The 15,112-nt window shown below is 43.2% G+C and overlaps 1 protein-coding gene across 6 annotated transcripts in view; it reads right to left on the reverse strand.

The window, feature by feature from the left end:
- SLTM (SAFB like transcription modulator) overlaps nucleotides 1-15,112 on the reverse strand; it is a 156,222-nt gene that overhangs the window by 21,920 nt on the left and 119,190 nt on the right. For all 6 annotated transcript variants that reach the window (XM_085875349.1, XM_085875348.1, XM_085875345.1 and 3 more), the window contains 5 exons: nucleotides 12,647-12,804; nucleotides 12,184-12,358; nucleotides 11,917-12,041; nucleotides 11,321-11,518; nucleotides 5,248-5,589 (listed from right to left, as the gene is read on the reverse strand). In XM_085875349.1, the coding sequence (XP_085731475.1) occupies nucleotides 5,248-5,589; nucleotides 11,321-11,518; nucleotides 11,917-12,041; nucleotides 12,184-12,358; nucleotides 12,647-12,804 (998 nt within the window). The remainder of the gene's footprint in view (nucleotides 1-5,247; nucleotides 5,590-11,320; nucleotides 11,519-11,916; nucleotides 12,042-12,183; nucleotides 12,359-12,646; nucleotides 12,805-15,112) is intronic.

The following is a 15,112-nucleotide window of genomic DNA, read 5'->3' on the forward strand; positions in this document are numbered from 1 at the left end:
GGAGAGAGAGAAGAGGAGAGAGAGAGAGAGAGAGAGAGAGAGAGAGAGAAGAGGAGAGAGAGAGAGAGAGAGAGAGAGAGAGAGAGAGAGAGAGAGAGAGAGAGAGAGAGAGAGAGAGAGAGAGAGAGAGAGAGAGAGAGAGAGAGAGAGAGAGAGAGAGAGAGAGAGAGAGAGAGAGAGAGAGAGAGAGAGAGAGAGAGAGAGAGAGAGAGAGAGAGAGAGAGAGAGAGGAGAGAGAGAAGAGAGAGAGAGAGAGAAGAGAGAGAAGAGAGAGAAGAGAGAGAGAGAGAGAGAGAGAGAGAGAGAGAGAGAGAGAGGAGAGAGAGAGGAGAGAGAGAGAGAGAGAGAGAGAGAGAGAGAGAGAGAGAGAGAGGAGAGAGAGAGAGAGAGAGAGAGAGAGAGAGAGAGAGAGAGAGAGAGAGAGAGAGAGAGAGGAGAGAGAGAGAGAGGAGAGAGAGAGGAGAGGGAGGAGAGAGAGAGGAGAGAGAGAGGAGAGAGAGAGGGAGGAGAGAGAGAGGAGAGAGAGAGGAGAGAGAGGAGAGAGAGGAGAGATATCAGGATTGAAAGACATGTTCCACATGTTGGACCACCTTGTGATTTTATCCAGATCTGCAGAGCGAGGAAGCTGCGGCTTGCCGGTCTGAGGGATGACAGATAGTACAGCAGAGGGTGGAGACATCAGCAAACAGATAAAGAGATCATTGATGAAAACCAGAAAAAGTACAGGGCCCAGAACACTGCCTTGAGAAACTCCAGCCTGGACAGGAAGAGGGGATGAGAGAAATCCCTTTAGGGCCACACGTTTGCTGCAACAGGAGAGGAATTCTGCAAGCCATGAGTAGAGATGGCCTTGGATACCAGAGGAAGAGAGTTTGTTGAGCAGGGCAGTGTTCCAGACAGAGTCAAAAACACACGATATGTCTGGTGATGTTGCTCTGATTGCATGTCAGGCATTGAGTCCCTCCATCTATTGTTGTTTCTTTGGCAATTGTTTTGCACATTTGAGACATATTTGGTGGCCCTCTTCCACAGCAAGATATTTGTATGATGCTTCATTTTCTAACTGTTGTGTTGTTTCAAGGTAAATTTTTATTTTATCCATTTTTGTTGGTTTCCCTTGGAGAAAGGTGCACTTGGCACGCTTCTCAAATCCAAATGCCATTTGAATGTCCTCGGAGAACCATTTTACTTGTTATGGCTGCGCACTCAATTTTTCATCATTTGGTGCGGAGCTTGAAATCATCCACGTATAGTAGGTGTGTCGCCTTTCCTATTTCTTTGGATGTTCTTCTATTGGATAGTAAGGTGTATCCACGTCCTTGTTTGTTGATGAGGTTACTCTGAGTCCAGTCATATAAAACAAGAGGGGGGAGGGGAGAAGCCATCTCCCTGGAAGATCCCACACCATATCTTCACATCTGGTATTTCAGTATTTCCTTCTGAGTGCTGTAATATCAATGTGGTATTCCAGAGCTCCATTGCTATCTCAAGCAGTTTGATTATTTGGAGATTGATTTTGTATATTTGCATGCATTTTATCATCCATGAATGAGGGACACTGTCAAAAGCTTTTTTTTTATAGTTCATCCAGGCGGGAGAGAATTTGGTGTGTGTGTGTGCGTGTGTTATGTGGTATGTGTTGTGTTCGTCTTCCATGGACAACAGTCACGAGTTGTGGTTTGTTACCTCCACCACCGAAGGTGGATGGAAGTTTGGTTTCCCCCTCAGTCTGTTGGTCTGTGAGCAGGACATCAAAAAGTCATGGACCGATTTGGATGAAACTTGGTGTTCATGTTGGGTGTGTGATGAGAACAAATCGATTTGATTTTGGTGAAGATACAGATCCGGCTAATCAGTGGGATACAAAATGTCAACTGTTCAATCTGACGCAAGTGCGCGCTCTATCTACCGAGTGCCGTTCTCATCCCTCTCCTTTCTCTAAATACAATATAATAAAAATTTCATCAATCAAAATTGATAAAACTAATGTGAGGATGCAATCATTTTCCTGCAATTGGCAGGAAAGAAGTCAGGTTTGAGTAACAACCAAGTCAGGGATGAAGAGGGGCTGTGCGATTGTGCGTTGCCACTGAACTTGGACGAGCACTACTTGTCAGTTGTTCGGGCCAGAGGAGAGCCCCCACAAGGTTTGTCAGAGACTACATGTGCTTCATGTGTGCTTCCAGTGTACACTTGACAATATAAATAATAGTTTCCCTATGCAGCAATGGAACTGAGGAAGCAGTGCAACCTGGTGTTAAAGAATAACTGAGAACACCAGACCACCTGTGAGCAGCAGTTTGGTTTGGGAACCTGAATGACCAGGGTGTTCACAATACCTCACAGCCTTCACTTTTCATGTTTCCAAACTAATGCATGCAAACACCTCTCGAGCTTAACATCCATGCAATGATTTAACACCTTGCCTGCAAAACGCCAAACTGGCAGTTTACAGTCAGCCTGAGAACCCAAACAAAATAGCTCAAAGGGAAGCTCCATATGCACCATCCTTAAGTTTTCACAGACCTTCAACATCAACAGTAAGCATCCAGCTACCCAACATGAAACAGCCACACTCCATAAGGTCCAAGATAAAAATCATTTTCTTCGGGGGAGGAAACCAATTGGCCTTCCTTCCAGCATCACTCAACGGCAGCAATGTCGAGTGAACAGTTAAATCATTTTTTTTTTAATTTGCTCTGAATCCCAAAGACAGAAAAATAAATATGGAATCATGAGAAAAGATCTTGCATTCCCTCCAAAAAAAATAATAAAAAGAACACAAATGAACCTTTCAACTGGCCACAATTCAGCAACAAGGTTCTTCCAGACAAGCTCAATATCATGACTTGTCACCAATCATAGGCCTTCCATATTAACCGTTACCCAAGCTACCAAACTCAGCATCTCATTTTACTCCTTGGCACAAGAAGGAATCAAAATCTTTTGGATTTCATGAAACCAAACAAAGGATAGCAGATTGACATACTGACAAGTTAGTGGGGAGGAACAGGCAAACAAAACTGAAACAACAGTACGAAAAAAGGAGCGGGAAAAAAAAAACGGGGTGAGTTGTCCTCGAGAGTAGAGATGGTGGGTGGGTAAACGAAAAACCATGAGTGGCGATGTGCAATGGTCTTGAAACATGAGACAACAAACTGAGTTACTTCCAGAGAGAACAGTGGGATGAAAAATTGGAGATAAACATCAAGTTTCAACTTGAGGGTCTAAAGAAGAGAAAGGTGTCGAAGGAAATGAGGAAACATAATTTGCTGCAAATGCGTCGATGGACACCTCCGCCCATGTTACATTTGATGTGAGAGAGAGTGAGAGAGTGGGAAAAGAGAAGTATAAGAGAAAACATCAGATGCTTCTAACTTGAGTTGCAGTCTTCAAAATGATTTTCAAAGGACACGTCCTTTGACCTGCTGAACCGAGAATTGAATAGATTCATATTTGCATCACAGTCCATACTTGTGCCAAGTTTGGTTGAAATACCTTCGGTGGTCTACAAGTTATTGCGGTAAAGATTTTCAAGGGTCACGTGACCAAAGACCTTGCACCTTTTGAAACCAAAATCAAATCAGTTAGTTCATCTTTGTATTGTAGTTTACATTTGCCACGTTTGGACAAAATGCCTTCAATAGTTCACAAGTTATCGCAGTAACGAAAATCTGCTTCGCACTCATGAACAGACAACATAAAAACAAAAAATATAGGGGCAGTACCCCTGGGTGCTCACCTGGAATTGACTGGATAAGATAACCAGGAAACCACTGGTTGGCATTGATGACCAACAAAACATGCAATGGAAAAAGAAAGTAAATACCAATGAATTCATCTTTAATGCCATGAACAATCATTGGCACATCACAGGTGATGAAGGTTGTGTTCAAGTTTCATTGGAATTGTGCGTGTCGTTTTGGAAGGGGAAAAAAAAGGCAAATAAATATTTTGAGGGACACCGATTTTTCTAATGTCATGAACAAACTTTGGTATGTTACAGGTGATGAAGGTTGTGGTGAAGTTTCATTGGAATTGTGTGTAGTTTTTGAGAAGAAAGCAAATACCTCTTTTGGGGCAAGCCCTCTCCCCCACCCACCTCATATACCCCTCAAGACCCTGATTTTTGTTAATGCCATGAACAATCTTTTGTACATGAAAAAAGACACATTGATAATAAACGGTTGTGGTGAACTTTCATCAAAATTGTATATGCAGTTTCATAGAAAACGTTGAAAGTATTTGTGAACAGACGGACAGACGACGTGCCACCCCATAAGCTTCCCAGAACTATCTTCCAGGTGAGCCAACAATGCCTTCGGCTGCAGAGGCAAAATGAAAAGAGGTAGTAGAGAACGAGATACAATAACCTGGTACCAATGAGTGAGAAGAAGAGCGAGAAGAAGATCCTGAAGCTTGGGCCTCCTGCCAAGATGTGATTCACAAGAATTTGACAACTACCAGGAAAGATGGGAAGCAGCTGCACTATTCCAGTTTGATGAGCCACACACCATGGCACAGGAGAAGAAACGACCCGAACGGTGTAAAGCTTGGAAAAGACTCAGCTTTGAAGAGAATACAGCTATCAACGTATCCAGAGATCAGCATGGAGAGATGGTCTGCCCAAGACCGGATTGGGTTCCACATGCTAAATCACCACCAGGAGTAGATACAGCAGACAATCTTCATGGCAGGATAGAATGAGATGGAAATTTCTTGCATTGAAAACAAGTTCCAAGTTGTTGAGCAGCATTATTTCTAACACCCCCCCCCAACCCAACCCAACCCCTTCCGAGATGTGCACACAGATTCTTCCAGCCACCCTGTTTGAAAGCTCAAGTGCTACACTGCACAGGGTGCTCAACAAAAACATACAGGTGAAATGAATAGTGCACTTGAGTTGATTGTTCTTAGTTTCTAAAACTCATCACTTTCCACCTTCACAGTCACTATTCAAGAACGACCAGGACTCCTTTTACCCAAAAGTTGGGCAAAAAGACAGGGGAGGATAGAATTGGAGGGCAAAGAGGGAGGGGGTGAATAAAATGCATTTCAGCACAGCAAAAGTGAGTGCATAGCAGTTGTAGAAGATTGCAAAGCAGACAAGAAAAATAAGAAAAAAAAACCCCAGCAGATTCTCCACAGGACCTTGTGGAGCGACTCAACTTACGCTTTAATGCGATAACCCATAATCTTTTGGAACTATGCAACAATTGCTCGACACCACGCCGCTTTTCCACCAACCTTGTGTCCCTGCGGTCAGTGACCACAGAGCGCTCTCCTTTCCATTCTTCCCGAACAGTGGCTCGCCGTGGAGAGTCATGAGGAGAAGAATGAGTACGCTGCGTCGGGTCTCGTGCCTTGCCCGATACACGGTCTCGCCCCATGTCCAGACGGCGCTCGTCACGATCTCGCGTATCCCTCACGTCCCCACGCCGTGGGACGGCTGAAGGGGCAGCGTCGCGTGCGCCCCGGCCTTCAAAGGCGCTTGTGAAGCGGCTACTGCCGAAGACAGGCTGCTCTTCACGTCGGCCCATCGAGTGGTCAGGTGGGCGGCCATCCCTCCTGTCATACTGCTCCACACGCCTGCAATGCATCACGGTAAAGGAAGCAGAGATAAGCCGATTCGCGAAGCTCTGGCACAACCAAAAACAGCAAATGCCTCAATAAAACCGGCAGTACTCCAAAATCAAACCTTCAAAGTTTTCCCATTATCCCAAACTAATGCAGAATTATACACCAATCTGTTTCTCAATTGCGAATCATGTTTGATGCACAGCAATAACAGAGTGGTATCAAGGTTAACAGAAAAGAAAACAAAGGGCAAAAGGTGATCAAGAAAGTGAGGATGAAGGGGAAATGAGGATAAGAACAAATGATGCACACAGCATAAGGACCAAAAGATCCTGCTAAATGCAGAAAGGACAAGTTGAACTCGAAAATGTCTAACTTGTGAAAAGGATGCAAATGCAGATGCATATTTAAACACCTTGGCCCCAAGCTGAACCCGATTACAATCGATCCATGACCAGCTTCACTACATACAATGCCAGCAACAAATTGTCGCAGATTAACAGGCACAGCACCATCACAGATGCAAATGGGAAATAAATGCATTGAAGCAACTATCAAAGTAGACAAAGTAGTAGGTGGGAATGGAGGGGGAAAAAAAATTAGAGCGAAAAGAAAAACATTTTTCAAATGTAAAAATTACCCCCGTGTGGGGGTGACGGTCATCTCTATAATACCACAAGTTCTCAATGTTCAGTTATGACCGAAGACGACTGCGCAGCTCAAACTGTGCAGTTTGGTTAAAGATGACTCGGCATTTTGGCACACACGCACAAAATTATATTTTGAAAATAAATGCGGACATTTACATTTCGAGTTTTGAAACTTTTGCACCTTCGGCGGAAAAATATAATATAAATATAAAAGGCTAAAAATGTGTTTCATATTTATATTTCATTTTTCCTTCCTTCCTTCTTTGCGAATCGCATCGGCGTTTTTGGCCATCTTCCAGATCACGTGACTATCAAACGGGAAGGAAATTCAAAAATCTGTCCGGTGAGATACAAGATAATATTATTTACTATCATAAACAATAAACAGTTGCCGAATATCTTGTAGAATGGCAGACAAGAAAGGTTTTGAAAATAGCGATTTTTATAACTTACGTGAACTCATCCCTGACCTTGAACCCGGACAAAAGTTATATCGTTGTGCAACACTCATCGACCTCTACCCACATACTAAGTTTCATCAAGACCAGAAAGAAAAATTGTTGACGGACGTACGGACATTTGGTTCGGCTTTATGAGGTCATCTTAGTCGAGATGACCTAAAAATGAAGAAGTTAATTTCCAAGAAACATTAGCAAAACAGCCATAACTGTTGCGAGTTCCAGTCAGGGAGGAGGGGGTCATGGTACCGGGGGGGGGGGGGGAGGGGGGCACAAAAAATTAACATTTAAATCTACATTATCAAGCATATATTTCACAAATTTTGAAAAAGATGGGATCCACAAATGGGCATGTCTCCAGTCTGAGATATGGACACAGTTTCTGTGCAACCCCACGTTTGCATTCTCGACAGGATGAAAGATGCCTTCCATAAAAAAATTAATAATTTTATGGGCAAAGTACACAAATGCCCCCACCCCTCTCCCCAGGTATTAGTTGGGTCAAAATAACACCTGACCAACAACAAAAGGTTTTTCAGTGGTTTTCATTCCCACTGATTTCATTCCGACTGATCAACAGAAAAAAAAAAGTCTACCAAAATCTGACATCCGGAAATGGGTTAAAACAGTCATTTTCAACGATGGCCACCACCGGGCTTTGAAATAACAAAAACAGCTATAACTTCTTCAATAATTGTGATAAAAACATAATTGTTGGTTCTGGTCCATGGTTTTAATGGATCAGCAATCCAATGGTGTCAATAAAATTTAGATCTGATCAGTATTTAACATGAAATCCAAGATGGCGGCAAAATTCAAGTGCAAAAATCAATATATTTTCCATCTGAACCAAAATCACTGAACACCTGGCACCACCGAAACATTTATTTGTAAACATTACATAATGGCAGTTTAGGTTATAATTTCAGTCCTCATCACTGTCCTCCAGTTCCTCAGAGGCTTGATTTTGTGGATTGTCACAAAACGTCACTTGGCATGATCCACATGCAGACGTGCATGGAAGCCCATTCTTTCTACAGCTGCAACGGGGTGTGTCACAAGCTGTGGTGCAGGTGCAGTGCATCATCTTCAGAAGAGTGTCTGGTGCAGCATTCATGGCAGTCATGATAGGTACAAATTAAATCAATTGGCTTCAAGTCCCCAGCCCCAGTCCAGAGGATCGAGGTCACCCTCCATACCATAACCTGGTAGTACACTCGGAGACAATGAAACTCTGTGGCAGATTCCATTGGGGAAGACGTTCAGGTGTAATGAAAGACTCAGCAGCAGCGACCTTCTTTGTGAATATCCTGTAACGCATAGCTGCCAGAGAACTTGTGCTCTCCCCACCAAATATAACGGCCATTGCTTGGCTGCCAAGTTTCTTTATTTCAGCGCGGCTGACGCCTCTCGAAGTGAATGTATCTGCAGACAACTGGAGGCCTTGATCATCTTCCATGAGTTTCTGAAAGACTGATTTTTTCCCAATGCCATACACACGAGATATTGAATCACATCCTGTGAAGGCGTGCAGGATTCATAGTTGAGTGCACAACTTATTCCCAAGAAGATGCTTCATCCGATTGATGCCATATACTTTCAGATTGCTTCTTGACTGGTTGTCTGAGCTGAAATATAGTGGTTTTCCATCTGGTATACAGTAATGGAGCAAAAGCATCAACAAATCTGTGTCCTCTCCGATTAGTGTGGCGGAATGCAGAATTGTGCTGTTTACGGCTGTCTTGGCAATGTCCACATCAGCGTCCCCTTCTGCCTGAATAACTGTGCAGCCCACTTTCTTCAGCTGATCACCTTAATAGGTGATCTTATTACTGCCGACACATAGGAATTCATCTCTCTTTCTGTCAAATTCAGTTTCTCTGGTGAAGTTCAGTCAGATAGCTGTTGGGTTGTCCCCATCTCTGCTGAGTGTTATCCTTTATCGAAGGGCCTGCACCATAGCCATCAAAGACAACAGTTGCTGTCCCATAATGTTTTGTTGTGAAGTCCGCATATGCTCTGGCTATTTTGCCATATGCATCTCCCTTCTTCCACTTGAGCTTGTGCAGCAAGGATCCACCATCAAGAACATACCTCTCAGTCTTAAGGTGTGGTGTCAGATATTCCTTCACATGCCAGTGCCTTGGTACAGTGGTCATTGACGGCTTGAGCAAGTTGAGGTTTGTCGGCCTTCCTCAAGATCTTGTTGTCCTCAAAGAGGGATGGAGAGTATGGACTGAGCTCAAAACTCATCACGTCCTCAAGTGACAAATCACCTATCTGGGATACCACCAGGAATCGCACACTGGAGTCGATGGTTCTGTGAGGAGCAACCTGGAGAGCATTAGAATTTCCCAGGGTCTTTGCTTTCTCTGTCCTCTTGATGGAGAAGGAAAACACAGGTTGTCCAATCATTCTCTCAATGATTTTGTTCCCAACAGCTTCATATCCATGCTCGTTGATGTCTTCACTTACCACGATACCATTTATATTTCTCAATGCAGGATCAGAGGAGAAAGGTGAAAATGCATTCAGCTTTGTGCTTATCTTTGAGAGGTCAAATGCATGTCTTTCAATTCTGGCACCAGTTGCTTCTTTATGCTGTTCACTTGTTGCGTATGTGAGATCATTGAAGTCCTGCATGGCGACGTTGACCTCAGATGTTATGGGGGCTGACATTGTCCACAATGATAGGTGTTCCGCTGTCATCTTACTGCCACGAGTCAAGCCACCGGTGCTCTTGAGTGATCTCATGAGTGTTTGTTCAATGACTGGATCACAGCTGAGGCCTGCCCAAAACTGGTTTGTTCGCCGGATCACATGGAAGCCATTTTGAAACTTCTCATACACATCTGGGTGTTTGCTCTACAGTTCACTCATTTCTTGTACATCGAGATAAGCTGGTAAGAGAAAACTGAAACCACTTTTGTTATAATTTGATAAATGTTGGGTGATTGCCTAACAGAGGTTTGATTATACAGAGACAATTTATTGATTTTACGCCCTTCATTTTTTGCCGCTATCTTGGATTTCAGGTTAAATACTGATCAGATCTAAATTTTATCGACACCAGTGGATTGCTGATCCATTAAAACCATGGACCAGAACCAACAATTATGTTTTTAATCACAATTATTGAAGAAGTTGGAGCTGTTTTAGTTATTTCAAAGCCCGGTGGCGACCATCTTGAAAATGACTGTTTTAACCCATTTCCGGATGTCAGATTTTGGTAGACTTTTATTCTTTTGATCAGTATATCCAGTAGGAATGAAAACCACTGAGAAACCTTTTGTTGTGGGTTTAGTGGTTGTTCGTCATAAATCGACCCAACTATATGACGATTGTATGCACTAAGTGGACAGATGAATTTGCAAGAGCCAAAGGCCGACGCCCTGCTAAGGGGTCCCGGGTATGTGGTTATTGGCTTCAACAAATCGGAAACCTTTGTTCAGGTTGCATGAAAATTTCTGGGAACAAGCTGAAGGGGACATCTACAATAGACACTGAAGTACTATTTTTCTCAAACAGCTCAGATAACCATGTCCTGTGATAGTCAGATTATTGAATTCACATAGAATTAAATTATTTTGTGTGCATTCATACATCTTCACAAATGAATTGTGGCTCCAGTTTCCCATCTATTTCTGGACTAGCACAGACACCACCAGGGGCACTATTTTGGCTGAATACACATAATAGCCACATGAAAGAAAAAGACATCAGAAACCACACACACTGCATACGTGATATATCAGTCTGTCACTAAAAACAAGCAAACAAAAAACATGTGATGGGACAAGACATGAAGATACACATCATATGAATGATGGTACACAAGTGTTACTGCCTTCATAGAGGATATTTTTACGTGAAAATTAGTACGAGTGAAGAATGAAGGAAAAAAAAAAAAACAAAATCAAAACGTGTTGCATTTATTGAAAACATTATTTTAAAAGCTGTTCGCCGCCCGGGCGAAGAAACAATGGACCTGGAGAAATATGTCGTACGTCAACCAATGAATGCGACAGAAGAGATGTGATAAAAATTGGTGTTGCACATGACTACACCAAAAAGAAACTGCCGGGAACAAGATCAGCGAATTTGTTTGGCAAGATATCATTGACTTGTATGGTTGTTTTTTTTTTGTTGTTTTTTCCAAACATCAGTTAAAATTTTCTCTTCAGCATCCCAAAATCAAAACATCTGGATCTCAAGAAAATTTTAACCATCAAGTGAGATGGAGGATCTACTAAGTTTCGTACTATTTTTTTTTCTGCGCACCTGGACAACCTGTAATGTTAAGACGGGCTCATTGAATCGTTTACAAACAAATTTTGCAATCACATTTACACGGCCAGGTTTAGCAACAGCAAATATCTGATATCACAGAAACCAAGTCACCAAGTGACAAATTTCACATTGCAAGCCAAAGTTAAAAGCAAAATCATACTGTGGCAGACAGGTGGATGGAAAAAAAACAAACAACACAAAGTCAAAGTGACTTGTCAAGAGCAAATGGTTAAAGTTCTGCATGGCAAAGTGTACATCAAGAGAATAAGACGGTAGTTCATCAAAAGTAAGCCACAGCAAATAAACTTGCTCAAATTTGCTTGCAAATAGGAACCAGTAACGCACCTCTCTATGCTCGGAACGGTCAAGGCATGCCCGTCCGTGAAGCGACCACGTTCCCGATGATCATAGTCATGGAATCGGTTTGTGTCTCCACCACGGATATCACTACGCACGACATCTGCGCCACGTACAAACATAGCTCCCGGTGCATCACTGTCCAACGCCAGTCGTTTTGCATCTCCCCAGTGTCCATCATCTCGCCTGCAAAGCACAACCGATATAATCAGGAATGATACAAAATTATCAGCAACACTAAAAAAAAACAAAAAAAAACAACTGCAGATATCATGTAATTTGGCCTGTTTGGCATTTTGAGTGCACAACACAAAGAACATCAACCCCAAATGAAAATCTCATGTTTCAGGTTCATCCATTTATCAGACTGTCTGCCCTTGAAATTCATGCAAAAATGAAATGATATTTTCCAAATGTGCAATAAAAATGCATGCTTCTCCATGAACCCAAGATCACTTCAAATTAACAAAGACCAACCAACACAGCAGTGGAAGTTTGAGACCTCAACATGAAAGCAACAAGAGATGGAAACAGTTTTCAGGTACAATCAAATTGCACCACAAAAGGTTACAGAATGAACAAACCTCGAGTCCACTTCAAACGGGCGTTTGAGAGCAGCGTGACGTTCCTGTTCAATGCGCAACTGTTCCTGTTGACGTCGCAGCTCTTCTCGCTCGCGTGCAATGCGTTCTTGTTCACGTCGGCGCTCCTGCACACAAGAACAGAATTTGAAACTCGAGGCACCAACACTGAACAATCCATTTAAACTTGTGCTCATAACGAGCAAATAAAATTGCAGCAGCGACGTCAAACCATGCATCACGTACAAACCGTATAATGGAAAGCGGTACCTGCTCAATGCGCATCAGCTCCCTTTCGAGGCGTTCACGCTCGAGTCTCTCTTTCTCACGTCGTACACGCTCCACTTGCAAACGCGTTCGTTCCCGCTGCACACGGTCTCGTTCCTCACGCTCATGCAGGATGCGCAAACGCTCCCGCTCGCGACGGTCCCTCCGCTCTTGCTCCCTGAAATAGTGCAAAGTATGATTGGCCAAGTGATCACAGCCCAACAATTCCATTCAAAATAGAACTGGATATAAAAGGTACTCTGGGGACTCTTGGCTACTATATTAATCGTTCTGATGGAAACCGTATGGCTTAGTTATCCGACGCAAACTGATCCACACAAACAAAGGTACAACAAATATAGCTCATCTCCAAATAACACAAGATATCAACAAACAGTTCCCACAGCACAGTTAGCAAAAGTGCAGGGCAAATAGACAAAGAATAAATACAAAGAAGGGCATTTACTTGCGTCTCTCAACCTCTCGCATCCTGCGCTCCATTGTTCGCTGCTTCTCCCGATCACGTTCCTGTCTTATTTTGTCAAAAGACAGCACATCCGACTTGTTGTCTTTTGGTTTGGGCTTATCAGTACTTTTCTTTTCATCGGCCTTAGTGCCAACCTCCTGCAAAGCAAAACGCATCATAAGAAAAAAAAAATCATCAAAACCAAGTGTCAATGATATTTGTTTTCACATGGAATATACATCTTTTAAAGTTTCTGCCAAGGTAACACATTCCATTAAAATAAAGCAATGACAACACACACACACACACACACACACACACACACACACACACACACACACACACACACACACACACACACACACACACACACACACACACACACACACACACACACACACAATAAATTTTTCCTCGATCAGCAAAACACGCCCGTCCTCAATAACATCCGAGGTCATCCAACATTCAACCAGGACCTCAATGAAAACACTTTTATTAAGATGGCGTTTCTTCCACCCAACATGACATCTGTAATTCAACCGATGGACCAGGGAGTGATTGCTCCATTCAAGGTATATTATCTCTTTAGACATTTACAAACCTGGTGAAATCAACCGATAATGACGAGATGATTTCAAAGGAATTCTGGAAGTCCACAATAAGAGATGCTCTCTGTAATGTTGAGTCTTGGAAGGAAGTCACTCATTACTGTATGAATGGTGTATGGGCGGAAACGTTGGCCTCAATTTCACAGCTTCAAGGGTTTCAGAGTGAATAATGTGGTGTCGAAAGCGCAACGCAACATAGTTGACATGGCCAACACTGTCGACTTTGATGAGGTGGGGGGGGGGGGGGTAATGTGTAGGAGTTGCAAGACTCGTACCAGGAGGAGCTCTTAAATGGAACCTTCTACTGCTGGAGAAGGAACACCAGGTGGAGGAATCAGAGGCAGAAAGTGGAGAGGTTGAGCCACTGCATACTCTCACGAGTAAGAGAATGGTGGAGGATTTCCGCCTCATTAATATGGGTCTCACCATCTTCGACAAAGATGACCTGAACACGGAATGCAGCTCATGGGTGGCCCAAAATGTCCAAGCAGACCACAGCTGCTTTTAATAAATTCAAAAATAAAGGGAGGAAGACAAGTCAAATGGCTGTTTTCCTTTTTTCAAAAAAAAATTAAAAAGGAAGGGAAAGAACATCCAAAGGATGACGCCAGTGAGCCCTCAACATCGAGCAGTCAGAGCAAAAACGAATCTCGTACCCTCTCCAAGTTAACCTCCATCACAATCACCATGACAATGATCTTCACCAAGTTCATCTGGCACAGATGATCCCCCTCCTCCAACTCCTCCACAACTTCCAGCAAAAAAGGCAGACAGATATTTTTCGTTGTTTATATATCAACGTTATAATTCAAAAAAATAAACCACCGTAATCATAAAATTAAGACAAAAATAAGGCTTGGGGGAGCACTCCCCCCAATACATTATTTTTTTTTTTACGGGAAAATGTTTTAATTAACAAGTTTTTCAATTACACGCCTATCAACAAGAACGCAACTTTGGCAAAAATCAAGAAGATTTCAACGACCAGATACGAGGCTCTTCCTAAACATGGTCACCCGACTCAGCCACCTTCGCTATCCCTAATCCATGGACACCAATTTCCACGATGCCAGCCAGCTAGCTTGGTGTTGGTTCACATACTTTGTTCGGCACATGGCCGTGCAGCTAAGTCGTTCTCTGAATGGACTGGACTGACTTTTCAAATCTCTCCAAATGGCAACAATTTATTACTGGACCTTATCAAGTCAAACTCGTCTTCTCCCCAGCTCCTCTTGGCTCTCATGGGCATGACATATTCATAAAAGTGGAAATATTTTTTGGAGGTCAGGCTGCTCCAAGTTCTGGTTTCTCAAGGAATGACAAACTGAGGATCACCAGTTTGCAGCTGGCTTCGGAAACCAGTTTACCCGTGTTCAGCCCAGGAGAACAAGAAGACTGCCCCCAAGACACTGCCTTGGAACACTCCAGCCTGAATGGGAGAAGAGGTCTGAATACTCCAATATGAAGAGGAAGAGAAGAGTGCTCGAGTCTGGGCTCTTGTCCGTCCAACTTCATCTGTGTTCCTTTCCGCCTTCACCTCTCGTTCTTACACCCTTCACTTTCATTTCTTCTCGCATCTTTCACCTTCTGCTCTTGCAACACCTTTGCCTTTCGTTCCATTCAGTTTGCTGCATTATCGTTATCTGGTTTCTGTCATCGGACCACTTCACCTCATCGATGATGAACAGTACCGCCAAAACCCATGCCACGACCGCACACATCACTGGGCACAAGGAGAGGAACAAAGTGTTGGCAAGGAAGGAGAGAGGGACCAGAGTGGAGCATGGATCCAGACCAGCGGACCAATAGAGCCAGAAATATTGGGCGGCACGAGCTCAACCATGCTAATGCAAAGTGT

The sequence above is a fragment of the Eptatretus burgeri genome, chromosome 3 (genome assembly GCF_056783735.1).
Source record: "Eptatretus burgeri isolate ZD-2024b chromosome 3, Ebu_testis_v1, whole genome shotgun sequence".
Lineage (NCBI taxonomy): Eukaryota > Metazoa > Chordata > Myxini > Myxiniformes > Myxinidae > Eptatretus > Eptatretus burgeri.